This window comes from Cryptotermes secundus, unplaced genomic scaffold, assembly GCF_002891405.2.
Source record: "Cryptotermes secundus unplaced genomic scaffold, Csec_1.0 scaffold2482, whole genome shotgun sequence".
In the NCBI taxonomy this organism is placed as follows: Eukaryota; Metazoa; Arthropoda; class Insecta; order Blattodea; family Kalotermitidae; genus Cryptotermes; species Cryptotermes secundus.
Window position 1 is genome coordinate 103,280 of NW_019729249.1, and position 27,960 is coordinate 131,239.

A 27,960-nucleotide genomic window follows, 5' to 3' on the forward strand; every position below is an offset into this window, starting at 1 on the left:
TTTTTTGAGAATTCCACACGAAGGCAACATTCCGGCAGATGACGCAGGCGGGAAGACAGACACTCCATGCAGATGGTGGCCAAAAATTATGTAAGTAGGACATAATTTTCTACTTTAAAATTTAATTTTATATAACGTTGCCACGCGCGGACTCTGCGACATCATATGTCGTCATTCGTACCGGGGACATTCTTTTAACGATGACATACGTTGTCTTTAGTCGTTTAAAGGTTAAAATCACTATGTATCAGGAGTTGGTTATGTTCCCATCTTCAGGTAAACAGGATATGAAATAAATCCTACTCTGTGAGGTCCTGAAATAGACCTATATTCAAGCCATGAACCATAATCGGGAACCCAGAGGAAGGGGAATGTCTGCCGTTAGAAGCCGTTGCCTAGCAACATGACTGAGAACATTGGTTTGTGTGTGACAGTAATGTGTGCAGTATAATCACATGTTGTACTGGAGTCCAGTAAATCTGGTCATTAATCCAAAAACTTGTTTTTAGTCACTCTAACATGTAACAGTAATGTGTGAGGTTTACAGTTCTGACAGTGGTGACCATGAATAGTACTGTCTCCTGGGATGTGCTGCCATGTAGCGTGCTAGATGTTTTCTGACATTCCTCTGAAATGTCAGTAGGCTTCTACCAGAATACATGGCAGCACATCCCAAAAATGGTACTTTCCAAAATATTACTTTTAATCAGTTCTATGAGACATCACGAAACTAAGAATGAAAGAAAGATAGCTGAAAATGTGTTCTGTTCAATGAAATATAGTATTATGGGATATAGACCCATTGCTAGGCAAAGACCTCAAAACAAAAATGAGACAACAGTCATTGCTATGCAGTGGCACAGTAAACACACCTCTACAACAATAGTTACTGTTGGAAACGGTGTTACACAATTTGTTGGTTGGCAGCTGCAACAGTTGGACTATGACACTGGGAACAGGGATTTTTCTACTCAGTCCATATAAAGGGGTTACAAAAAAGACCACTGTGGCAACCTGATTAGTCGAAAGTCAGACCATGAAAAGGTTTAGCGGGTGCTGTGATTTGTAAAGCATGGAGATTGACAATAGCATTGTAAGTGCTTGTGGTTCTGAGCGGTATGTATAAATGGTCAATAAATCCATTCACCAATCCCTGCCCTGTCTATAGTCACACCCCTAAATCATGACAGTATATATAATGTAGCATGAATTTCTGGTACCAGGTATAACTGTGCCTCCATGGAGAATGTTCTTTGCAATATTTCAAACTGGAAATAACCTCTCTGAAGTGATAAATATGTTCAGCCCCTTGGGATTCCAGATGAGCAGACTTCTCGCTGTGTAGGACAGGTTTTGGAAGTCTGTTATCTTATCATTAACTCATAAATGTGATGTTATGTTGCAGGATGGTGCAAAAACTTCTTCCACAGCTGCTAAAAGCCAGTGCCATATCAGAACTGAACTGGTGCATAAAATATTTTACAGACATTCCTGAAGGTTCACTGGTTCAAATAATTCTCTTTTGCTTGGAGAATGTTACCAAAACTGATAAAGAGGGACCATACCATAAGCTGTTGAACACTGTACTTCATGCACCGTTCAGTGATGTCTGCATGCTGCCCAGTGTACGCACTGCTCCGTTGCATCTCACCCTCTCTCTTCTTCACTATTTGGCTGAAGAGATTGAGGCAGATGTACCAGAAGTGGAGTTGTATAATTTGATAGAGTGGGCCAGTCTGCTGCTGGATGCACATTATCAACGCTACCTTCTTTCTGGAGATCCTCAGGTTCTTAAACTACTGCTCAGAATTCGTGAGCTTGTTGTAAACCAGGTAAGTTCGTTAGAAACATTGTTTTTGAAAGCATACTGACTGTGAGAGACCCAGGATAGTTGAGCCAGTATTGTGTCTATGCTGTGGGCTAGACAACTTGGAAATTGGGGTTTAGTTTCTGGCAGGGACAACGATTTTCTCTTTTTGCAGTGTTCCTACCAGCTCTGGAGCCACCTAATCTGTTCAGTGGGTACAAGAAACTTTCTCCAGGCATAATGTGCCCAGGGCATGAAATTGGAACATAACTCCATCTACAGTCAAGGTTAAGAATGTGCAGAGCTATACCTCCACCCTTCATATGTGTTCAAGGCATTGTAAAATGTTATATGAAACTGTGCATACTTCTGATCCCATATATATAGTCCCTGCATTGGAAGGCAGGGACCACCTCTTAACGATTGGGCTGGATGGAGTAGGTTTTTTTTACCTGAGGACATAGTCGAGTCGTCAAAATATTGTTGCAAATAAAAATTAGGGTGATGGATAATGTCCAGATAATTGATCTTTGTTGTGTACTTGATTCCTTATACATTATTGGTGAAGGCGCCCATTTTGCCAGGGGTTTTCAGGAGCAAACTACCAACTGAAATCATGACATTGCCTGCATAGTATGAGAATCGTATGGACATAAATTATGTATATGCATTTCTCCACCTCCCAGAATGAGTTCTGGGCACAACTCACAAAGCCTACTATCCCATTAAGCTTGAATTATCAGTGTCTTATTTGGGTAATTGTAATTATGTTACTGTGTATGGCATTTATGTGCCCCTACTTTCTGATGTGAAATTTTTGGGAGAAAAGAACTGTTTTTATCCTTGATAAAGTTTTGGCCAATGCATAATTATGATGAGAGATACATTATAGCAGACTGGTCACACCATAGCTCAAGCAGTTAGTCGCTGGCTACCAACTGCAGTGGCCAGGGTTCGATTCCAGGTCTGGTCAAGTGGGATTTCTGGTGGACAAAGTGGTGCTGCGGGAGGTTTTCTCAGAGTACTTCGGTTTCCCATGCCAATCTTCATTCCACCAAATTCTCCATCGTCATAATCATGCAGAGCAGGCTACAATAGGCCAATCAGTGGCTGCCATGCCGAGTGGACCCAGTTGGACTCCACCCCCCACTAAGCGATTTTTTTTTAATTTTACATTATGGCAGCATCCTGTGTGAAACCTTAGTCATGTATAGATCCACATTTTCTTGACCTTGGCACTAGTTGGAGGTGAGTGGTCAGCCTCACGCCCCAGCATCTTTACCCCCAGGGAAAGAGCCCCCAGTACCCACTGAATAGGAGGTTGGGTGGACCCCAGGGGTGGTCTGGACGACGTGGAGAAGTGAAAATTCTTACCCCCACTGGGACTCAGACTCCAACCCCTCAGTCATCCAGCCCGTAGCCAGTCGCTATACCAACTACGCTATCCAGGCTCATGTGACACCATGTAGTCTAGTACGTGGTTGCTGATGTTTCTGAGGAATGTGCCACCTTTATCTTCAGGGTTGAAATGCTGGGAAACATGTACCAGACTACACAGCATGACAGACCAGAAAAGAATAAACTTTACAGTCAACACTGCGAGACCCTTAGATCTGAATATTAATGTCTGAGGGTGATAAAATCAAGGCCGAGACTGGGGTGACATACAGTGTGGATAGAAAGGATGACTTAACATTTCAGTGGAATCCTAAAGGGAAGAGATAACATTGGAGACCTAGGCGTAAATAAGAGGATATTAATAAAGTAGAGTGCGAGGATGTGGACTGGATTCATCCAACTCATGATAGGGTCATTGAACACAATAATGAACCTCTGGGTTTCATAAAAGGTGGGGATTTTATTGACCAGTTGAGCAACTTTCCATCTTCTAGGACCATGCAACAAGAAGTTACTTTGATTGGAATAAATGGGCATTGTCCTTAGCACCTTGACATCATAAAGCTTACGCGATAACATAAAATGTAAATGGAACGTGTAAAAAGAATTAGTGCGAATGAATCACATGTCTGGCAAGCGAACTTCTGCTGCCATTTGTCTTTTACATTTTGTTTGATTACAGATTGATCATATGAATGAACTAAACGGGCTGCTACCCCTTTTGCAGCAGCTTCAGGAAGGAAAATTATCGAAGCCACAGTTTGTTAACAAGCTGTACTCCATAGAATCGTTGCGGTTGTACTGACAACATACATGATTTCATCAATAAAAGGAATTATATGTGAGTTTTATTTTTTGGAGCTTACAACAAATTTTTATTTTCAGGAAAAACTATTTTCATATAAGCACTGGAAGGTTATAATGTCTAAATTTTAAAAGGGTAGGTGAATGAAAACTGCATAATGAGGAGCTTCATAACTTGTACTCTTCTCCAAATATAATTAGAATGATCAAAGTCAAGGAGGATGAAGTGGGCAGGGCATGTAGCATGAATGGGGGAGAAATGGAATGCATATAGGATACTGGTGGGAAAGCCAGAAGGAAAGAGACCACTGGGAAGACCAAGGCATAGGTGGGTGGAGATTATTAAAACAGATCTTAGAGGAATAGGATGGGATGGTATGGATTGGATTGGTCTGGCTCAGGATAGGGACAAATGGAGGGCTCTTGGGAAAACGGTAATGAACCTTTGAGTTCCGTAACATACTGGGAAATTCTTGGGTAGCTGCAGATTTGGCTTCTCCTCAAGAAGGGCTCATTTCTTTTTATCGTCTATGACATAACCCCATGTAATCCATTCACAGTCAACCGTTTCAGAGAAACATATCACCTCGGTCTTCAGGGTTCAAGAAACCAGCATGAAGCAGGCAGCAAGCTGAGTTGAAGTTGCTTTGCTTACTCTTTGATCCTGAAGACAGAGGCAGTATGTTCCTCTAAAACTTCTCCAAACTACATGGCATTACAACCAGGAAGACATATTCTTCATAATAACTACCATGAGAACATCATCCCAGCATGAAGACAGAGTAATGTCACCATATCTAATGGCTGCACCAACAGCAGTGGGATGAAAGGGTTGTAGGGTGTCTGCTGGCTTGCAAAGGCATTGTCCCATGCCACAGAAGTTTATTTGGTGACTGCGAGAGGGCACAACCCACTTTTCAGGCACAGTGTGTGGAAAGTATGACCTGTTATGGTCACCAAATATCCTTCCTCTGTAAATTCCCAGAAATCTTCGTACTGCTGAAAATAGCTCCTTAAATGCAGGCCAGTCATTTGTAATAGAATAATGAAAACTGGCTAAAAATATGTATAGTTACATAGTTCAAGGTCTGTTGACAAAATTCAAGACACTTTTTAATTGTAAATATTTTTTGTTCTGGCACCTTATGTGTTCAAAGAATTACATACACATTTTCATCATAATGTAATAATTTACAAGAATCAACACATTCTTTTCTATATACAGTTCTCTACTTAGAATAATACAGTCTGAAGAAGTTATTATGCCAGAGTATTCCTCTACTTCAGTTCGTCAGAATATGGTACATGCGTCAGGTTACCAACTCCTGCAACTGACAGTTTTCCTGACTTCACCTTGCTTGCAGCCTGCAAACACAAACAATCTTACTGCCATAAATATGTTATGATTACCAGAGGAACTGCTATTGCATTTATGAAAACTTTCTTTATCTGCATTTTCTTAAAATAAACTATAGTGAAGCAATGAATTTCCTTAATTTCTTTTGTTAAGCAGGGGTGCAGCCTATGTGACTGCAACACTTAGTTTAATGCAAAAAGAAAAAATGAAACTCACAGCATTAACTTCAGCATCGGTAACACTGTTCACAGCAGAAATAATAGCAGGACCAGAAAGAACACTGCCAAGTAAAACAGCTTGTGTTCCAATTTCTTCTGCCAGTGTAGAGTTACTTTCCTGGTTATATAAAATGGCTGCTTTTAGCTGAGCCCTGCCATGTGCTACATCAGTGGAAGACAGCGTGCCACTTCGCAACTGTTTCACTGCAGCATCGACTACCTGCAAATAATCCAAGTCATAAAAAGTCACACCATGAAGACAGGTCTCAAAATATGAGAGGATATTAAAATGGAACTTAAGGCAATTGGTTCTGATAATGTGAATTGTAATATATGTCACTGTATAGCAATGTTTCCGAAACTTTCATATGCAGCGACTCTGCAACCCCCCTGGTCAAAACAAGCTATATGCATGCCATCTGAGGAATGAGGAAATTCTTATTTTATGAGAAACATTCATGCATCTCACCATTTAAAAACTATGCCCTATGGAGATGTTTATACAATGGAATCCCCATTTCCTGTTCCTAGATTTAGGGCTTTCCCTCACTGAACATTAAATTTCAATGACCCCAAGTCAATAATAACCTCAGAGTTACATTTTCACATTTTAAGATTCCTCAGTTTAGTGATCAATCTACTGCTCCTAAAGAAACCTTAAACAGAGGTTCCATTGTACAGAGAGATTCTTAGATAGGCTTTTAATTGAATATTAAAATTGATTGTTTCGTACAATGTATCAAGTTTAAATGCCACTGTCACGCAATCAGACGGTGAATGTGAAGCAGTTGGTAGAATGAGAATTGGCAGGGTAAACAGAAGTACTTGAGAAAACCTGCCACATTGCCACTCTGTCCTCCACAAATCCCACATGACATGACCTGACTTAGGATCAAACTAGGGCCATCACAATGGGAAGTCAGCAACTAACCACCTGAGCTAGGATCATCATTTAGGTTGTTTAATGGTCCTGTAACAACTTCTAGGGTCACAACAACATGGATGATACAATGAGATAATCAGAAGGGATTTCTAGGCCTACTTTTAGATATCCATGGAACCAGAAAAACTGTGTTATGAAACACTTGAATAACCAGTTCAAGAGACAACTGGACACTTCCAAAATACAAACAGAAATGATCCAAGAGGATTCTGAAGTGACAGTATACAATAAAATTGTCATCTTACCGTTCCTGCAACATTTCCTGGACTAGAAGCTACAAAACCAAACAGTCCAGAATCAGTGTAGCTGGCATTAAAGGCTGTTACAGCAAATGGATTATTTCCAACAGCTGAACCCACTGCACGGGTTAAGGGGGAAGCACTTGAACCCCATTTAACATATGGGCCCACTCCCAATGCATACTGCAGTACTGCAAAAGCAAGAGCTTCCTTTGTGTTCTTCAGGCTGCAAAAAGAAATGTATTGGGTTTTTTTTAATTGCTAGAGGGGTGGGACTAAGTCCCTTGTACTGCGGCCACTTCTGGCCTACTGTACCAGCCCCAGATGATAGGTGAGGGTGATTGTGGAGCAATTGGTAGAATGAAGATCGGCAAGGGAACCGACGTACTCGGAGAAAACCTACCCCAGCGCCACTTTGTCCACTGCAAATTCCACTTGACCAGACCCGAGCTCGAACCCGGGCCGCCGCGGTGGGAAGCCAGCGACTAACCGCTTGAGCTATGGCGTGGCCAATGTATTACCTTTATGGGATGAGGTTCTCACACCACTTCTCATGAAGAGTTCTATCTGCTGGGATACAAAGCCACACAGCTGAAAGTCTGAGGATCATGTCACCTCCATGTTCAGGGTTGAAGAGTAAACCAAGCAAGAAACCAGCACAAAGCAGGTAGTTTTGGCTTTGCTTGTGGCCTGCTTCGTGCTGGTTTCGTTCCTTAGCTTACTCTTCAGCCCTGAAAATGGAGGCCCCATGTTCCTCTGAAACATCCATTGCATTTCAACAGACCACACAGCATTATATCCCAGAAAACACAACACACTTTCTTACCTTTAGTTTCAATGTATGACTGACCTTAGCAATATATTTTAATGTTTTAAAAAATGGTGAAAACAAAAGTTGTAGAGAACATGTCTAAAGTATGTGTACAAAATTATTTATTCACTTCAGCTGATCTTTTACACACAAAAATATTTTCCATTCTGAATGTCAAAAGTAGACACTACAACTGCAAAATTAAGCTCTTTACATTATTCAGAGTGGCATATGCTGGAAGATGCAATTGTTTTTGAAAAGCCGCAAGTTTGTGAGATTGTTTTAAAAAAATATATCCATGCACACACTAACTAAAACTGTCCATGATCTTCTAAATGACATTATATTCCCTAATGGGGCTTCCCATACTGATTTCTGGCAACATGAAGGATTTGAGGAAAACAATTTCTTTATTAAAGTCCATTACAACACAACAGGATGCACGAAATGAAAATTTGAGGAAAAAATCAGTAGATAACTGAAGTGACAAACACTGTAGTAGTTTACTGGCAAGGTAGGAAACATTACCTTGCACCCTCCACTGCTACTGCCACATGGGCTAGGCTGTCTGCTGTGTCCTGTCTTACATCTCCTCCGCTGTACTTGGCTGCAGAATCACTGGGACCAGCACCACTTTCCAGGTCAAGATTTTGTGCAAAGCAAAGCAAATCACCATGGTCCACACCCACACCAACCACAGCTGCACGGTTCGTTGTGAAACGACTCTGCACATAATGCTGCAGCTGCACATACATAATTCAACTGTCAACATTGAAACTGCCTCAGGGAGAAAAACCTTCAAAGAGAGAGAAATATAGATTCACATAAAGTGGGACTGGAAACATAAAAGTAGGCTTTGTAAATGAGGAGCTTAAAGAAACAGGATCTAACAACATGGACTGGATTCAACAGACTTGGGATAGTGTCCAGTGGCAGGCTCTTGCAAATAGATGAACTTATAAGCTCCTTGTATCCTGACTTGCCGCATCTGCTATGTCCAACAGAGCACCACTTAAATTACACAGAATTAGTTCACACTAATTTAAAATATTATAACCTTGGTGCGGCCTATTGCAGACAACTTCTTAGGCAAGGTGGAGCATGCATTTTTGTACATGAAAAATTAAAATTTTCAAACATTGACTTAAATTTTGTAAAGAACAATACCTAGAAGTATGTGCAGCCAAAATTCAATCTTCAGCTTGCAACATCTGTATTTTATCCATTCACAGAGCTCCCTCAGGGAACTTTTTATTTTTTCTCAATGGCTTAGATGCCATACTAAAGACTCTGTTCAATAATAATAATATAGAATTAATTATTTATGATATAAACGTAAATTATCTCAAGGACAGTAATAGGAAAAAACAATTGGATTCCCTGTTATCTTCCTTCAATCTCACTAGTATGGTGCACTTCCCTACTGGAATTCAGAATAACTCAATCTCTGCAGTCGATAACATTTTTACTGATCTTAACAAAAGCAGAAATTACATCATAAGCCCTCTCATTAATGGCATGTGTGATCATGATGGCCAGATTATATACATAAACCATAGTAATATACAAATACACAACAGTTACATACAATCAGTAAGAAAATTTAGCAAGTCCTCCATGAACGAGTTCTTGACTCAATTAAGTTATGAATCTTAGGACAGTATCTTTAGTGATCACAATGTGGATACAATATTCAACGGTTTTCATAACATTTTACTGAATTTTCCCAGAAAACAAGTTAAGACTAATACTAAATCTAATTCTTAGATGACATGTGGTATTAAAAGGGAACTACTTAACTCTCAGGCATAGTAATGACCCAAATTTAAAATGTTATTACAAAACATATTGAAAAATTTTGTTCGTTAACAGCAGCAAAAAAAAAACTTCATTATAATTAATTTCCAATTCTAATAATAAAATGAAAGCCACCTGGAACATCATAAAAACAGATACAGGCAGAAAGTTTAACATACTGGTATACAGGCTTTAAATATACATGGGAAAATAATGGATCATCATCATACAATTACAGAGTCACTAAATAACTATTTCCTAACCATAGCTGATAAAATTAATACTAACAATACTAATCTTGGTCACAGTATACACAATGATGCTTACAAATATCTGAACTATCTGTCTCAGGCTTTCACGCCTCCCTTCCCAAAAATTAAACTTAACTATACATCTACCGAAGAGACTGAAAACATTATCAGGTTCTTAACATCAAAAAATTCTAACAGATATGATGAAATCTCGGTTAAAATTCTAAAAATTAGCGCCCCATTTATAAACTCGCCTCTAACTCATATCTGCAATAGAGTTCTCTCAACTGGTGTTTTCCACTCTTGGCTGAAATATTCTGGAATAATACCACTATTTAAAAATGGGGACAGAACTAATATGACTATCAGCGGCCTCCGTAGTCTAGGGGTAACGTTCCCACCTCATGACTCAAGGTACGCGGGTTCAAACCCGGCGGAGGTCGTGGAATTTTTAAGGGCAGAAAAATTCAGGGAACAAGTCCTCCGGGAGGGACTTTGAGCCGTGGGTCCCATGTTGTAGCTTTACGGCACGTAAAAGAACCTCATGTCTCCAAAGGAGGCCACTGAGCTAAATTAAGGACATTTCCCGCCCAACAGTAGTCTCTTAATGCCTCTGGTAGATGGGGGAAGCATTGAGATACCTCTGAGCCAGTAGAGGCCGACCTCACTGGCTGAGTAGGGACTGATGGTAAGCACCAATACCGGTAGGGTATAGAGATTGGTAGAAGATTATAGGGGGATGCACAATAGATCAAACTGGTCGCAGTGCATGGGGAAACCCACCCCCTCCAATAACAATAATAATATGACTATTACAGACCTCTCAAAAGTTGTGGAGAAGGTAACCACCGCTGTGAGAACCTCAGATCCTGTGAAAACACTACTATTTGATCTGTACGGTATTTACTCACTGACTCTGTGCTGTGACTACCAACAAGATAATCAGGGCAGAAGAGTGAATTTCCAAGCCCAGTTCTATAGGCTGCTCTATGCAGCAAGTCCAGCAACAGTGCATATGGTGAAAGGCCAGCCAGTTCATACTTCAGGCGTGGAATGTTGTCAGATATTTCCCATGGCTTGAATACTTGCTTAGAAGCAACATCACCAAGGAACTTCAGACCAGTTTCCCTGTACATATTCACAAAACTAAGACACTTCTTAAGTAGGCAACTCAGTAAAAAATGAAATATGTAAGTCAATAAGTAAGTTACAAATTGATACTACATGTTTGAATGAGGCACTTGAGGCTATCGCCACTAGATGGTAGCATTAGTCCGGTGGCAACTGATGACATTAGACGAGACAATCAATGTTTACAAAAGCGAAACAGCAGTCACAAGATGGCGGCACCTCTGAGTGAGTGTACAACTCTCAAGCAGAGCTCCATTGTGTGATTTTTGTGGGCAAAAGGTATGGAATCAAAGAATATTCATAAAGAAATGCTTCCCATCTACGGTGAGAAGTGCATGTCATGTCAAGCTGTTTACAATTGGGTGCAGAAGTTCTCTGAAGGGCGGGCATGTATCGAAGACAAACACCGCGTCAGCCAGCCACCAGAGATTTCCACAGAAGCGAATGTGCAGCGGGTTGAAGACTTAATCCGAGCAGACAGAAGGGTAACTATAGACACTATAGCCACTGCTATTGGTTGTTAACACATGGCCTACCTCATAATGCATGACACGTTAGGTTTTCACAAAGTCTGTGCACAATGGGTGCCACGCATGCTGACCCACAGCACAAAATGCAAAGAATGGGCCTGGCATTACAGCATCTCAATTGCTACCACAATGAAGGACACGATATGCTAGCCCGAACTGTCACGGGTGATGAGTCTTAGGTGCACCATTACCAGCCTGAGACAAAGCGTGTGTCAGTGCAGTGGAAACATCCTGCATCACCTGCCAAAAAAAAGTTTAAGGTGACACCATCCTCCAGGAAAGTGATGCTCACAGTCTTCTGGGATCACAAAGGCATACTGCTCACCGCATTCCAGCCTCAAGGACAAACCGTAAATGCTGACTCCTACTGTAACATCCTCAGGAAACTTTGTAAGGCCAATCAACAGAAGCGACCAAGACTCCTCACCAAAGGCGTCTTGCTCTTGCATGACAATGCACATCCCCATACTGCCAACAAGACAAATGAGACGCTGCGAAATTTCAAGTTCTCGAGCATCCTCGGTATAGCCCCGGCCTTGCTCCAAGCAATTTCCCTTTGTTCAGCCCTCTTAAACATCATCTTTCAGCCAAACATTTTCCCGACGATGAAGCTGTAGAAAGGGAAGTCACCGCCTGGTTCCGACAGCAGCCCAAAGAATTTTATGCTGCTGGTTTTCAGGGGCTTGTCAAACGATGGCACAAGTGCCTCAGTGTACAGAGAGATTATGTTGAGAAATAAAAGCATTTTTCAAATCAGCACTCTTATTTGTTTAAGTTCTATATCCATTTGTAACTTACTTATTGACTTACCCTCGTACATAAAATATTTTGTACAGAGAAAGCAAGAGGCACTTTACAAGACAAAGGGCACACCAAACCAGTATTTGTAAATCCTCTGATCACAGCACCCAGATTCCTATACAAGTTTAAAGATTATTGATCCATTCATATTATCTGAATGTATGCAATTTCTTACTCTCTTGGAAGAGAAGTATTACTGAAAAATAGCAGTTAAGCAATTCCGTTTATGTTTTGTAGTAACAGGCAAATACATGACCGGCAACAGTACTTGACTAAATTTATGTGTATCCGTCAGAGGGTCAGCAACTAAATCTTGGAGTGAATAATCAAGAAGGTACTGTTAAATTTAGCTTACAGGCATTTCTTAAAGGAAAAATGTAATCTCTGAGATCATGCCCTGCCCTCAACTCACAGTTTTCCCTCATTTAACATTCATTTCAAACAACCTTGAGTCAATAATCTTAATTCTCAATTACCTCTCTCTAAGATTTTCCTCAAGTAGTGTTCAAATCCACTGCTCCCAAATGAAACCTTAAATTGAGGTTTCAATGCATCTGACTTTCAAGAAATGCGTTACAAATGCTCTGCAGACCAACTCACCCCCTTCTCCTTGTTACTACTGCTTATAGAAACGAGAAGGGGCTGAGTTGGTCTCCAACAGCAGAGCATTTGTAACACATTTGAGTGAACAGTGAGTATTTGATGACCCAATAAGGCTTTAACATTTGAAAGTAAATAATCTACGAGGGGGGACCCAAAAATAACCGGAAACGACCTGTTGTGCGCGCATGCTTTGTAGTTACGAGTTGTGCTGCTAGGTGGTGTTAGCTGAGGGTCTTCCGCGACTGTTAGTGAGCTGGCGTCAGTCTGAGTTAAGTGGTTTGTCTGTGGTGCTCTGTTGTGTGCGTTCCTGTTTCAACCCTTTGGCGATTAGTGAGATGGCCGACCAGAAGGAACAAAGAGTGTGCGTGAAATTGATGAAGATCGTCGAAAGACCATTGACCAACTTTCTGAGGAAACGAACATCTCATGGAGCACGGTCCAGCGAATTTTAACCGAAGGTTTGCACATGAGACGGGTGTCTGCAAAATTTGTTCCTCGCTTGCTCGGAGATGACCAAAGAGAAAACTGCGTGAATGTTTGCCGCGACTTGAAGAGTGAAATGCAGTTTTCCCTAACAGAAAGCAAAATTTCACGCACACTCTTTGTTCCTTCTGGTCGGCCATCTCACTAATCGCCAAAGGGTTGAAACAGGAACGCACACAACAGAGCACCACAGACAAACCACTTAACTCAGACTGACGCCAGCTCACTAACAGTCGCGGGAGACCCCCAGCTAACACCACCTAGCAGCACAACTCGTAACTACAAAGCATGTGCGCACAACAGGTCGTTTCCGGTTATTTTTGGGTCCCCCTTCGTATATTTGTATATTTTTATAAGAAACTGCTGTGTCAACAGATGTAATAATATTCAATGTCATTAACACAAAGTTTCAGATTCAGCCATAAGTCCAGTGAGAAGCGGAATATGCAAGTGAAAGGAGGACTGCAGCATAAACTGTGGTGATCATCATGTAAAGCGAAGAAGATGCAATTATGAGGTGCAAAGAATAATCTATTCTTTCTCATACCACAATTTGGGTAAATATATAATAATACAATTAAATGAATACATACAGTGCCCTCCCATTTTTGTCTCCATTCCTAAACCCTCCTAAAATTTCATACATAATTAGAAACCTCAATTTCAGGACTGCACACTGTGGGAAAAATGTATAAATTACATAAATAAACACAGTGCATTATTATCTCTGAAAATAAATATGTAGAATTTAACAGAAAGTCAGGATATCACCCACAATAACATACAAACTGTCACTGGTGCTTTGGAGAGTATAGGCAATGGTCTCTCGGTCAGTCTGGCAACTCAGGGTTGCTCCAATCTGCTGTAGGTTACGCATTATAGCAAACTGTGTAGAATTCTTGGTGGTAAGTCCTGCTGCAATTCGCAACACATGTGTGGTTCCCAGAGAGTCTGCTTGCTCATAACGTGATCCAGCCCTAAGAGAAGGAGGAGGTCATATATATATACAGCCTTCAGTTTTACTAATAAATATTAATATTCAAGATATGTATGTAACTTGCTGAAAAGAAAAATTCACTGGAAAATAAATGGATGGATTGAGTTTTCTGGCTGACAGGAAGCACAATGATAATGCACTACAGGTGGTACTAACTGGAAGCAGAGAAACCACATGTGGGATATGTGTAAAGACATTAGGTTACTGGAAAAATATATGAGGGCTGAAGAGGTAGAAGGACTTCTGGTAAAATTATAAAAAGTGAGTATTGCAATTTTTTTTTTTGTTTAGTGTAATGTTTGCATGTGTCCAATGATTATAGTGTGAATAAATTAATGAGTATGGTGTTTTGTCTCAAATACGTGCATGTCTTGGTTTATGCCTTGATTAAACAGAAAACTGGCTTCAGCAGAAAAATGTTCTGGACCCTTGATATTCCATTTAAGACAGGTTTTACTGTACAAATAAAATATACCCCATATTAATTAAACATACCACCACAAGGTGTTTTAAGCACGCTTTTCTATGACCCACCTAGCCGATTCACTGCAAGAAAATCAGTAAGTTCTAATAACTTACGCTTGAAGTCCTCATGGTGGTGACTAAAAATACTACATTCCCAGGTTTCATGCCTCGTAGTCCAGTAAAACTGACATGCCCGTTATTGGGGCAAAAGGAAGCGGCTACTGCAAGGTCAGCATGAGTCAAAGTGCACTAGTACAGACAACAATACCAACTTACCAAATATTGAGCACAAAGATTTATTAGATAAAGAATGGAAGATAATAAAGAAATTATGTTACTGGACATGATAACATAAAATAATAGTACAAACCAAAGTATGGTATAGAACATGGTGGTTCATTCACCTGATCACAATTCTGAAGCCAAACAAGCAAAATTAAATGTAGATGCCACAAAAAACGTGTGTCCCACTGAGTGGGAGGGGGGAGTGCCAAGATGACAGGTGAAAGGGGTTAGGTCAAGGAAGAAAGGGTAGGGAGGAGGAGGAAGATTATCAGGAGTGGAAAACAGCAAAAAGGAGAAGTGGTACAAGGTACTGTACACAAAGTTACAGAACTCCATCAAGATTTCAGAGCAAATGTACTGCCCCTATCTTCAGGGTTGAATCTCTGTTTACTGCCTCTTTCCTGCTGGTTACTTGCTTGGCTTACTCTTTGACCTTGATGATAGAGGAAGTATGTTCTTCTATCACATCACTTACCTGAATAGCACAGAGACTGTAGAAACAGGTGAACCGTTATCCACAGATGAGACTACAAGCTTATTTGAGAGCACAGCTGTTTTTGCTTCTGTACTGCGTGGTACATTCTGACTCCTTTTTGCTGCTGTTTGTGTAGCAATGCCACGTTTCTGAAAATGAACATTATCAATTCAACGATCATGCACTTCATATCAGTTTACATGTTCCAGCTCTCTTTTTAACATTTTCTAACCACACAATGTGAGAGGCATTCAACACTTGCAGTTAGTATACCAAATGCTGCCATCCTTGCTTGAAGCCAACAGGTGGTTAACAGCCGCGCCATAGCTTAAGCAGTTAGTCGCTGGCTTCCCACTGCTGCGGTCTAGTCAAATGGGATTTGTGATGGACAAAGTGGCGCTGGGGCAGGTTTTCCCAGAGTAATTCGGTTTCCCCTGCCAATTCTCATTCCATCAAATTCTCCATAAGCATTATCACCAGTACAGGTACAATAGGACATATGGAAGCCGACATGCTGAGGGGACCTAATATGGATTCCACCTTACACTATATGAAATCTTAACTATTGTAATCTACTGTAATCTACTGTAAACAATTTTAAGTATTGTAACTTTATTCTCTTATTGTAATCAGCCAATGTACAGTAACTGACTTGTCCTATATCATGTAACAATGATCTATAGAGACGAAATAAATACTAAGTGCAACATTACTTGAAAAATCTTTAACTTTGAAGCACACAATGGATCCACATTATGTGTAAAGTACTATGTTGTTAGACCTGCAGTTACTAATTTGTGATGTAAAACTGATGTTTAGGAGCTTATGAACCTTGGGCATATGATCTCAAAACCAGTAGTTTGTCTGCTTGCACAACAGCACATCTGCATAATAATAGTGTAGACAAGTATGATAATTTGGTTTTTGATCCTCATCCTGAGAAACAGCTTACCACAGATCTATACATACCTTGGCATATGACAATGTTGCAACAGATCAGTACCAGAAGATGCAAAGACAAGACCACAGTACATCTATTCACTGCTCCCTACCCTAGCTTGCATCATCATGTTATAATTCATATCAGAGCAGATTCTTTGTCATTTGACTGTTCTCAGCCATACATGAATTACTGAACATTATTTTGGTACACTAACACTTCTACTACCAATACACCCAAGGAAAAAAGACTTGACTACTGGATACCACTGTTAATTAAATACATCATTTCACAGGTCTGATAATTCTGATATGTCATGATGATCTGGAGGCCACAGAGACTCCTGGTCACCTAACAAGCTATACTGTTGCATCCTGTTGTGTTTGGTTCAGTTGGTCACATCAATCCATCTCCAGTACGCAATACGCTGGTGATGTTAATCGCAGATTCACTAAGTATCATACACTGGACACTAAACAGTTGGCTAACAGCACGTTTTGACCACTATGTGCTCATCCCTGAATGGTTGTGAGTGTCGTTATGTTTTACCCTGTGAGTTGACACACGTGTTATTTGCATCATCATTCTTGATAAAACAAGGGAATTACATTAAAATTTAAATTAAAATTAATGCCCAAGTCATTACTAAGACTGATGTTAAATTCAACAATATAGTATCCAACATGTCTCTTGATATGTTGTTTACTGGAATTTTTGGGGTGGTTTGTCATGCTGTTGCTTGATATAGTCCGGAAAATAACGTATTTATATTTATGACACTGTCAGTATCAAAACTATTATAGCGTCACATGATGATAGTGAATGAAGAATTGGAAAGGATCCAACATGCTCATGGTCTAACCGAGGTACTATCCTGGCACTTCCATATGGGAACTAAGGAAAACCATGAAAACCTCAGTCAGGATAGCCAGTGTCTTGGCTGGGATTTGAACTGAGGACCTCTAGAATACAAATTAAGAATGTTACTGCTAGACCAACCACATTGGTACTTATATGGGATTTGTGCTATCTGTAATAAATGTAAAAGTACTGTATATTATGGAATTGATAACACTGTCCAGTGTGACTGAATTTGTATATATTTAATGACCTCACATGTTTCTGTCAGCTGTGACCATCTTCAGAAGGCAATAAAATCATATGTTTAGGAACTACTATTGACAGAACGGGCACAGGGACACAAACCATATCAGTTCAAGATCTTAAATATTAGACATTAATAAGATTTTTAATGTACATAATTTTTTATATAATAGCTTCTAAATATGTATTACGAGCTTTGTAATAGTAGTTCCTAGACATGTTGATTTTATTTCCTTCTGAAGATGGTCACAGCTAACCGAAACGTGTAAAGGCAATAAATATCTGCAAATTCAATCATATTTATCATTTATTATCATTCAGCAGTCCATACATACAGGTATTACAACCATTTGGATAAGGAAATTGTCAGTTTTACATCTAATTCTTGTGCATATGTTTACAGTATACACTGTACCACCCTGATATAGGGGGTTTGTCATCTGAATAATACTGGACAGTGTTAACAATTATTCTATAATAATTTACCAGTTTGACAGACCAGAATGAATAAAGTTAAGCTTATTAAACATTGTTTACTTCTTGATATTACTGTGTTGAGTGTGGATAAGAATTGCAGGTTGTGAGACTATGCTGCTATCTAATGCAGTGTGTTGGTGTAATGTTTCTTAAAGTGTACATTCATCACATACTCTCTATCATACTGATTAATTTTATATAGGACTCCTTAGAAACCCCGAGGATCACAGTGTTCTAATGACAAGTACTGTATGTCTGGTACAAATAGCCTTTCTGGTAAATGTGGAGCTTGTCATAGTTGGATCACTAATGGCCTAATTTGTACAGATTGGCTACTGCTTCCACTTAAACTGTGCAAGCACTAGCCCCAGTACACCAGACAAGAGCAAGCCACGATATTGTATCCCATGTAAGTACCAGAAACATGTGAAGCAACAGGAGGAGAGAATCAGGCACCTGGAAAAAGAATTAAAGGCAGCTAGAGAGGAAATTTGTAAGCTGAAAGGAGGGAATGTCAGCAGTAACTTCATGCAGCAGGAGAAGGATTGGGACAGCTAGTCTCTGGAGTAGGTGGACACCGTCTAGTGAAAAAAGCCTTGTCTGGATGCGCTAGACGGGAGATGAAAAAGGCAAGAGCTAGGGCAAGCAAAGCAGGAACTGGGGGCAGTCAGCAACCAGGAAATTCAGGCTCGTCCAAGCATGCAGAAACCCCCACCAGTACCTTTTAAGAGGCCAAGGTCGGAGGGCAGTACCCCTACAGAAAAGGCCAGAACTCCAAAAAGGCCCAGGGACTCTTAACGGACCAGGGACTTACAAGGAGGCTCTGACCAATATAAAGGTAACTATCTTCAAGGAAACTTATCCTGAGGATAAACTTACTGAAGATGACCAGAATTCCATTCTGGAAGCACTGGGGGACGTGTTACGTAGGACTCCAAAGGGAGAACTACCACACCTGAAATCCTATAGACTAGTGGGAGGTGCACTTATTTACACATGCGCCGACCAACAGTCTGGTCAATGGATCACCAAAGCCATTGACAACCCCAGGCTGGTATGAGGGGCCAGGCTGAAGGCTACTGATGCCAGGAACCTGCCCAAGCCTGTTCAAGTGGCTCTCCAGACTAGGGAAAAGTTGCTCAGAATCAGGAAGAGCTGCTGAAATGGATTGCAGACCTCAATCCAGGACTTCATACTGAGAACTGGAGGGTACTAGATAAGCAATCTGAGTCGAAAGGCCAGAGGCTTATCTTATGCATAGACCGGGACTCTCATACCGTTATACAGAGGACCGGTTACAAAATATTTACAGGACTCTCACAGGGGACTGTTAAGGTGCTGAATGATCCTGAAGTTCAGCGCTGGGCAGAACCTGTGTCAGATACAGTATCTTCTAACTCAGTCTCTAGCCCCCCCCCCCCAGATGACCAAAGCAAAAGCTGATCAGGAGACCCCTTTACACAGAACCCAGTCCGAGGACAAAATAAATAAATACTACACAATGGAGATACATGGAAGATTTGTCTGGATCTTGGTATCCAACTTCTTATTAAGATTCATAATAAATGCACAGATTTTAAACATAAATATGAAGCACCATTCAATTAACAAATAGTACTTTATATAGGGAAAGTATAAATGTTCTCCAAATATGGAAAACTGTTATTTTACCCTTAGTAATGTTTCTCATGTTAATTTCAAGTCCTGGAAATTCGTCTCATTGCTTTCAATCTTCTAAAAGCTACAAAAATAAAAATGGACAGAAATTGGACTTGTGCCAGGCTTACGATTCAGTATCAAATTTAACTGACCATAGGAACATAGAAGGTAAATTTTTAGAAAAGAGATTAAAACTGTGCCATTAGTATAATTAACGCCGAAAATTCTAACTCTTCTGGCCCCTAGCAGTGGGCGTACAATAATTTGTTCTTGAAACGGTTTTCTTAGCATGTTCTTTCAGAAGAATTGCTATTGCTAACCATACTAAGACCTGCTAAACAGAATAACTCACGGTAGCGACTCGTAAAATCGGAGCTTTCGTTGCATTCCCAGCCATGCCTAAGAAATTTAACAGTTATTATAAACAGCCAGGCTCCGCAATGAATTTTCTCTGAAACTGCAAAGATATAACTACCACACGGACGGAACCGGATATCGAAGATATTCTCCTTTTATTTCGACTAGACAAATCTACACGGCAAGCATTCAGCTATATATGTGATTTTTGTTTATTACTGTGTGGTCACAGTATAAATCGTATAAATAATGCTATACAGACGAAAGTCTGATGCTTTAATTCATTTAGGTATTCATCATTCATTGCCTTATTTTGCATGTCGCGAATGGCTATAAACCTTTGGCGTGTAAATGCTGTCACTAATGCTCCACAAAGTAAATGTGGTATTTATTTTTCCATTTTAATACCATACTCGTTATTGTCTTGGGTTATATAATTTTGGTGAAGTTAGAAAGTGTGTACTTTCAGAACGTGGATGCCTAGAAACCCTACAAATTGAAGTAGTCTGGTCGGGTAGACTTCAAATTTGCCATTTCTTTGGTAGCAGTCTCGCAGTTACGGAATTGAAAACGAGAGCTTGAATTTCGTTATGCCGCTACCAGTGCAGGGAAAGCAGGTAGTTCTTTTCCAAGTAAGTTCAGATAATATAGTAATGTAAGCGTTACTTCTTCAATTTACATGTTCACAGGGACCCAATAGATATTACGATTCTTAGTTTATGTAGTGAATGTGAATCACAGTAGGTATCGTGAATGGAGTCCATACTTAGATTTGAGATTTTGGTTCATGGGTGAGCATGTTTACATGAAATCGAGAAAATTGCCCAAGAAGGTCAAATGTTTATGTACCCTGGTAATATTATAATACCCTTATTCGGTAACTTCGTATAAAATTTAATTACACGAAACGTGATGGCTCGTTGCCCATTTGTTTTTCAAATGATAGGCATTTTTATCAAGAGTCCGTGTTATTTCAGTATATTCTTGAAGTGTGTAAAACAAAACCATTCCGTAAATTGGTCGTTTTTTCTTCGACTTTTTACAGAGTTCAGTGGAGCCAATGCAAGTAGATGCTCCTCCAGAAGATAATGACAACAATGAAGAAGAACCATATATTGTTGAAAATCCTAGTTTGGTATGTATTATCCGGATTTTTTAAGCTACGCATTACATTTAAATAACATGGCACTATTACTTTCACCAAGATTTCTTTTGGTGTAGGAAAAGGTGATGATGTATTGCTTGTACTACAGCAGGTAGTCAGATGGTCTTACAGTACTTGCACAGTCTGATAAATGCAGTTATGGCACATGAACCATGCTCTTAATATATTTAAATTCACAGAATAACTATCATTCATTTATAAATCAACATAAAATGTTAACAGATGATAATTTTATAACTTGCAGTGTGTAGCCATATTGTCAGTGTTTGCCAACTTCACCGTAATCATTGAATAGATTTTGTTTAGCAGTCACATGTCTGACTTGTTTTTTTGGGGGTACTAAACTTGGTTCAAGGCAGGCTTTCATAATTCTGGATCCTTCTAGGATATTGCAAGGACAGTATCTCAGAGTACTTACTCTCCTCATTATGCAGTTTTCTCCAATCTCCTGTCACTTCATCCTTCGTCAGTCCATATATTCTCACCACCCTGTTCTCAAACACCCTCAGTCTATGTTCCTCCCTTAATGCCAGAGACCAAGTTTCACACCCATACAGAACCACAGGCAAAATTATAGTTCTGTATATTCCAATTTTTATGTTTTTGGACAGCAGACGAGAAGACAAAAGGTTCTGGCCCGAATGGTAACAAGCATTACCCAAGTTCAGTCGCCTCTTAATTTCCTCCTGAATCAGGTTTTGATTTGTTATTGTCGTTCCCAAATATCTTAACTGTGCCACATTTTCAGACAGTATGTCATGATAACTATCAAGTATATCCAAGCTTCACATGAAGCGCACAGATGATTTTGAACTGTTCTTGAACAAGTTATAAAACATTATAAATTATCATTATAAAGTTAAAGCAGAAAATATCATCTGTGATAACATAAATATTAATTATCACACTGAAACTTACCACAGTGTCAAAACCAAACAGTAGCCAACTTCCCCCACAAGAATTCAATACTGACATTGATAATATTCTTGTAGACAACTACAGGAAGGATCATATTTCTCATGCTGTTCAACTTATAGTTATGAAGATTGTAGAATTATTGTCATGATATTGTAATTACAGGAAACAAACTAGCCTTTATAACACATCTAAGTAATGGGAATGGGAAATAAGTATTATGTAATCACTCACTTATGGAGCTGAACCCTTCTTGAGAAGCTGCCAATTGTGCAGCCACTCAAGAATTTCCCAGCATTTTATGGAACCCGAAGGTTCATTACCGTGTTCACAAGAACCCTCCTCTGGGCCCTATCCAAAGCCAGATCAATCCAATCCATACCATCCCATCCTGTCTTTCTAAGATCCTCTTTAATATTGTCCACCCACCTATGCCTTGGCCTTCCCACCAATATCCTATATGCATTCCTCTTCTCCCCCATTCGTGCTACATGCCCTGCCTACCTCATCCTCTTTGACTTGATCATTCTAATTATACTTGGCAAAGAGTACAAGTTATGAAGTTCCTCATTATGCAGTTTTCTCCTACCTCCTGTCACTTCATCTCTCTTCGGTCCAAATATACTCCTCAGCCCCCTGTTTTCAGAAACCCCCAGTCTGTGTTCCTCCCTTAACCCTTTCACTGCTAGTATGATAAGTAACTCTCAGTACCCTGTGTGCTGAATTATTTTTGAATAAATCTTTAAAAAATTAATAAGTGCAAAGTATGAAAATTTGTGATAAAATGTAATTAATCTTACCTCAGACAGGGAACAGGCCGCAGAAGTCGCAAAAATGTTGAATTATTCAGGAATTTTCCCAGGGGAAAAGTCCATTTAAATCAGGGTTGTCAAAGATGGTCAAAAAAGTACATAATTCACTACCCTAGTCTTATCGCTATGTCACATGTAGACCAAAGTTCACAACTTTATTTAAAACTATTACAGAAAGCACCATGCACTATATGAAGCCATTTTTTACTAGCCCTGTGAAATACCCATGTCACTTGTGAAAATATGAATTTTAAAATTGGTTTTCTTAAATTACTTCCTTCCATCCTGTTATATGAAACAATTTTCTAGGAAAATTCAGCAGACAGCAAAAAAGTATTTTGTCCAAAATAAAATCATCAGAATAATGGTAGACATTAAAAGGAAAGTATCTTGTAGGGAATTCTGTAAGAAATTTAATATTCTTCAGCTAGCTAGTGAATTGTCTTATGGACAACATGGACGATTTTTGTACAGATTCAGACACATTGTATAATACACATAACCTCAACGTGCCAACCACTAACTGCAGTAAATATCAGAATGGAGTTTATGGTAATGGAATTATGTTAGTTCATAATCTTCCTTTTACAATCAGATGTTAGAATCATGATATAGAATTGTTTTAGTCAGTTACAAGATTATCTCTTGGCTCACTCTTACCCTATAGAGGTCATGGTCTGAGCTAGGTAGGATTGTGGTATTTGCATGGCGGGACTGAGGAAAACTACAAAACCTCACTAAGGATAGTCATGATTCAGACCAAGTACCTGCTGTGTACAGGTCTAGAGCACTACTACACCAACCTGCATTGCAGGATAAGGTGGTTGTAAAATAAGGATACGGGGTTGGAGGTTGTGCACTGGATTCAAATGGCAGAGGATAGGGACCAGTGACAAGTTCCTGTGAGCACAATAAGGAATCTGTGGTATTGATAAAAGGCAGGAAATTTCCTGCTGTGATCTTAGAGAGTCATGTAGAGGACATTTTAGGGATATGATGCCCTTAAGATCACAGTACATATACTCATTAATTATGTTTGTAATAAATAATAAAGAAATATTCAATATAAATAAGGATTGCTATGGAAAAGATACTAGACAAAATATGAATATACATATGTACCAGGTCAATTTGGCGAAATATAGGAATGGGGTTTATCACATGGCTGCAAGGATTTATAATGGACTTCCAAATACAATCAAAATAATCTCAAATAATGCAAATAAGTTTAAAGCCAGTTTAAAAGAGTTTTTATTTGTGAACTCCTTTTATACATTGGAGGAATATTTTAATAGATGACAATGGCAACATTATGCAAAGGGTAATTTATATATTTAACTTTTTAATTTGATTTATATTACAAACATATTGACAACTGCTTGATTTATAAGCAAGATGAGTTTATACTACTGGACGATTTCTATATCTGTTAGTCGTATAACTGTGTAAGGATTTTATGAAAAGAATGATGTGAAACTGACCAAGTAACTTCATTTTATCTGTAATAATACTTCTTATCTGATTAGATGTCAATATTATTATCCATATTACTTATCACCATTATTTTACATTGTATATTGATTACTGTGATACTGTGTAAACTATTCAAATTGTTTTATATTGCAAACATATTGACAACTGCTTGATTAGAAGCAAGATGAGTTCATACTACTTGACGATTTCTATATCTGTTCAGTTGTTTAAACCATGTAAGGATTTTATGGAATGTGAATAAATGAATGACTATTGGAGTGACTGTCAGTTTTGCAAGAACAACTTGGTCTCCACCAGGTTACCCGTATGTCCACATTCTTGCTAATATGTGGAACTGACATTGTGGTTTCAGGATCTAGAAGCATATGGAAACAGCTACATAGGATTGGCACGACTCTACAGACTGATGTACATTGCAGATCACTGCCCTACGCTACGGATAGAAGCTCTCAAGATGGCTATAAGCTATGTTATGTGCACGTACAATGTAGCACTCTATCAACAGTTACACAGAAAACTACAAGAGGCAGTTGGGTGAGTGTACAGCTTGCACTGGCCTCATAGTTGGCAGCTTAATCTTAATGTGAAAACCATTTGCACTGTGGTGTCAAAAGTATTCAGGAAGCAAATAATAACCATTGCATTAGAAAGGAGAAATTGGGAATTGACATATTTTTTTAATTTTCTGATTAGGTAACAAAATATGGTATTTGTTAAGTACTTATAAAAATTATTTATTTATTAATGAAATAAAGGCATTTGTTAACTGTTGTTCTAATATTTACTTCATTTTCAGTGCTTTGTGGTGTATAAAATGCACCAGTATATTTTTATGGCCATTTTCAAGGGAAGCAAAATTGTTTCTCACACACCAGGGGATGCAATATTGTCATGTGTATGAGTAACTATAGACAGGCTTTGGTTTGACTATTGGAGTTATTGAACACTTGCAGATCATAACTACAAGTAACTATAATGCTATCTCTAATTTACACGCTGCAGTTGACTACAGCATGAACTAAGTCTTCTCAGTCTGCTCTGTCTTCACCAGTCATTGCATTTGATGGATCCCAACCATGTCCTTTGCTTTCATGTTGGTGACTGTCCTTCAACTAACTCATTGCTCCAACTGTTGATTCTGAAGTAATGAATGAATGTATAAGGGGTGGGCCTTCTCGGCCCTTGCACTGCGACCTACAGTGGTCTATTGTGCTTCCCCTTTTGATTATCCCCTCAGCAATCCTGCGCTTTGAATGAAGCACAGGACTTTGTACATGGGGACGTCGAAATAGTCACTTGGTTCCATAATGTATTGACCCAAGTGACCTAATCTTAAATAAGCTAAGGCCTCACATTCGCACAGGATATGTGTGGCTGTTTCATTTTCTTCTTGACAGCCCTCACAAGTGGGACTATCACTTAGTCCCAGTTTGAAGAGGTGTACTTTAAGGTGACAGTGTCCTGTAAGTAGTCCAACCACCCATCGTAGCTGGTTCCTGTTTAACTTCATCAGTTCCTTCACTCTTTTAGCATAGGGTCCTCGTATGAGTCCATTTGCTTGCCTGAGTCCAGTCATGGATCCCCAGTATTTCTGGTGCTTCATATTTGTCCAGTCCCTGATTGCCTTTCTGGCAAATCATGTAGAGATGCCACAGGCTGGTTCAGGTCCTATGAACAGATATTCAGCTCCAATCTTAGCCAATTGATCTGCTGTTTCATTTCCAACAATACCCTCATGCCCCGGCACCCATTTCAGTTGTACCCTGTTATGTTTGGCCAGTTCCATGAGGGTTTGATGGCAATCCCAGACCAATTTTGAGTTGATCTGGTGTGTGTTAAGTGCTTTAAGTGCAGCCTGGCTGTCAGATAGAATGTAGATGTTCCTATTTCTGTAGTTTCTATCTAAATTCTCCATATTACATGCCTTAATGGCATATATACTTCTGCCTGGAATACTGCCGTGTACTGCCCAAGGCTGAAACTAAGTTTCCGCCTTGTGCCGTAGCAGTACACACCAGCTCCAGTGCCTTTATTTATTTTGGAACCATGTGTATACCAGATCAGTCCCCCTTTTCTATCGGGCCAAAACCCGTTTTCCCATTCACTTCTGTCAGGAAATCTGACTGTGAAGGGTTTTTCGTATACATGTCTCAGTATCATTTTGTCAGACCCCATTTGTAATGTGGGTTCTTTTTTCATGTCCTGAGTTATGTATGCATGTCAGAAACTATCGGATCTAGGTTTCCATTGATCACTGCACTGGAGACAGTAGATTCCTGCCCTGGCCTCTGCCTCCAACTGTAGATGCAGTGGGGGGAGTCCAAGGAGTATCTCCAGTGCAGCTGTTGGAAATGTTCAAATTGCTCCTGTGATACCCAAGCAAGCAAGCAAACCTTTGAAATTTGCTAAGTTCTGTCTTGCTTGTATTGAGTTTAACTCTGGGCTACCATACTGTGGCGCCGTATGTAATTATGGGTCTTACAGCCACAATGTATATCCAATGTATAACGTGTGGCTGCAGTCCCAAAGTTTTACCAAACATGCTTCTGCATGTCCAAAAAACCTTATAGGCTTTATTGATGACCTTGTCCAGCTGCTTTTTCCATGTCAGTCCGTTGTCTAATACTAGACCAAGGTACTTGACATCGCTGGAGATCTGGATCGTTTTATTGAAGAGGGTCGGTTCCTTAAGGCCCTTTATATTTCTGTTCCTGGTAAACGATATAATTACCGTCTTATTAGGATTGATGGAAAGACCTGTTCTTTCACACCATCGTTGGACCATGTACAGAGCTGTTTGAAGACACTCTGATTCTGTTGAAAGGAATTTTCCATTTATGAGGATTGCTATGTCATCAGCATATCCCACTGTATAATACCCATCATCATTAAGTCCCCACAGGAGATTGTTGATGACCAGGCCCCACAGCAGAGGTGAGAGCATGCCCCCCTGCGGGCACCCCCAGGGTTTCTCCTGATAATGTAGCAGTTATTGTTCTGCTTTCCAGCGTAGCACTGATACACCTGCATATTGTAGGCTCTGTGCCAACTTTCCAGCGGCCTGTTTGATTATATCAAATAAGGTTCTGTCGCAAGCTCCCTCTATATCAAGGAATGCTCATAAGGCGATATCCTTGTGTTCTATCACACTTTCTATGCGTGTTACCACATTGTGTAGTGCGGTTTCAGTAGATTTACCTGTTTGGTAGGCATGCTGGTTTCAGTCTAGAGGATATGTCATCAACACCCCATCCCTGATATGCCTATCCACTATTTTCTCCATCACTTTCAGAAGGAAAGACGACAGACTGATAGGACGATAATCCTTAGCCTCAGTGTAATCAAGTTTCCTGAGCTTTGGGATAATCATCACCTTAACTTGCCTCCAGGCTATGGGAGTAAAACCATATGCCATGCAGACTATATGCGGCATAGGTGTGGAACTAAGAGTTCCGCCCCATGCTACAAAAGTGCCGGTACAATTCCATCTGTTCCCGCTGATTTAAAAGGTCTAAATATATTCAGCGCCCATCTGATTTTTGATTGGTTAATTATGACTTTGGCCAGGTTCCAGTCTGCCCTGTTCATCCTGCTTTGGCAAGTGCCCACGCTCTGCTGACCCTGTCCATCGTCCAGATTATC

At 39.8% G+C, this 27,960-nt stretch overlaps 3 protein-coding genes across 6 annotated transcripts in view; 2 read left to right on the plus strand and 1 right to left on the minus strand.

Annotated features, from left to right (window-relative positions):
• LOC111865636 (nucleolar protein 11) overlaps nucleotides 1-13,755 on the plus strand; it is a 26,617-nt gene extending 12,862 nt beyond the window's left edge. Inside the window, exons 7-9 of the mRNA XM_023853818.2 lie at nucleotides 1,406-1,832; nucleotides 3,888-4,046; nucleotides 13,581-13,755. Of these exons, the coding sequence (XP_023709586.1) occupies nucleotides 1,406-1,832; nucleotides 3,888-4,010 (550 nt within the window). The 3' untranslated portion in view covers nucleotides 4,011-4,046; nucleotides 13,581-13,755. The remainder of the gene's footprint in view (nucleotides 1-1,405; nucleotides 1,833-3,887; nucleotides 4,047-13,580) is intronic.
• On the minus strand, nucleotides 5,101-20,068 carry LOC111865638 (cytochrome b-c1 complex subunit 2, mitochondrial). The gene is made up of 8 exons (XM_023853824.1): nucleotides 19,928-20,068; nucleotides 15,396-15,544; nucleotides 13,959-14,150; nucleotides 10,537-10,753; nucleotides 8,106-8,320; nucleotides 6,773-6,992; nucleotides 5,583-5,804; nucleotides 5,101-5,374 (listed from the first exon to the last, which is right to left on the minus strand). The coding sequence occupies exons 1-8, from the start codon at nucleotides 19,970-19,972 to the stop codon at nucleotides 5,288-5,290; spliced, it is 1,347 nt and encodes a 448-aa protein (XP_023709592.1). The 5' UTR covers nucleotides 19,973-20,068; the 3' UTR covers nucleotides 5,101-5,287.
• A 68-nt stretch (nucleotides 20,069-20,136) lies between these two features.
• Nucleotides 20,137-27,960, plus strand: part of LOC111865637 (COP9 signalosome complex subunit 1) — a 48,630-nt gene continuing 40,806 nt past the window's right edge. For 2 of the 4 annotated variants that reach the window (XM_023853820.2, XM_023853823.2), the window contains exons 1-4: nucleotides 20,137-20,221; nucleotides 20,402-20,564; nucleotides 20,978-21,067; nucleotides 24,671-24,852. In XM_023853820.2, coding sequence (XP_023709588.1) covers nucleotides 20,523-20,564; nucleotides 20,978-21,067; nucleotides 24,671-24,852 — 314 coding nt within the window. In that variant the 5' untranslated portion in view covers nucleotides 20,137-20,221; nucleotides 20,402-20,522. The remainder of the gene's footprint in view (nucleotides 20,222-20,401; nucleotides 20,565-20,977; nucleotides 21,068-24,670; nucleotides 24,853-27,960) is intronic. The other 2 variants (XM_023853821.2, XM_023853822.2) reach the window with 2 other exon arrangements.

Excerpts from the sequence above, each read along its gene's own strand:
- LOC111865638 (XM_023853824.1), bottom strand. The coding sequence starts at position 19,972 with ATGGCTGGGAATGCAACGAAAGCTCCGATTTTACGAGTCGCTACC. Across the intron at positions 5,805-6,772 it reads CAGGAAATGTTGCAGGAACG|GTAGTCGATGCTGCAGTGAA; the intron begins GTAAGATGACAA and ends GATTATTTGCAG. Across the intron at positions 5,375-5,582 it reads CCGATGCTGAAGTTAATGCT|GCTGCAAGCAAGGTGAAGTC; the intron begins GTGAGTTTCATT and ends TTGTGTTTGCAG.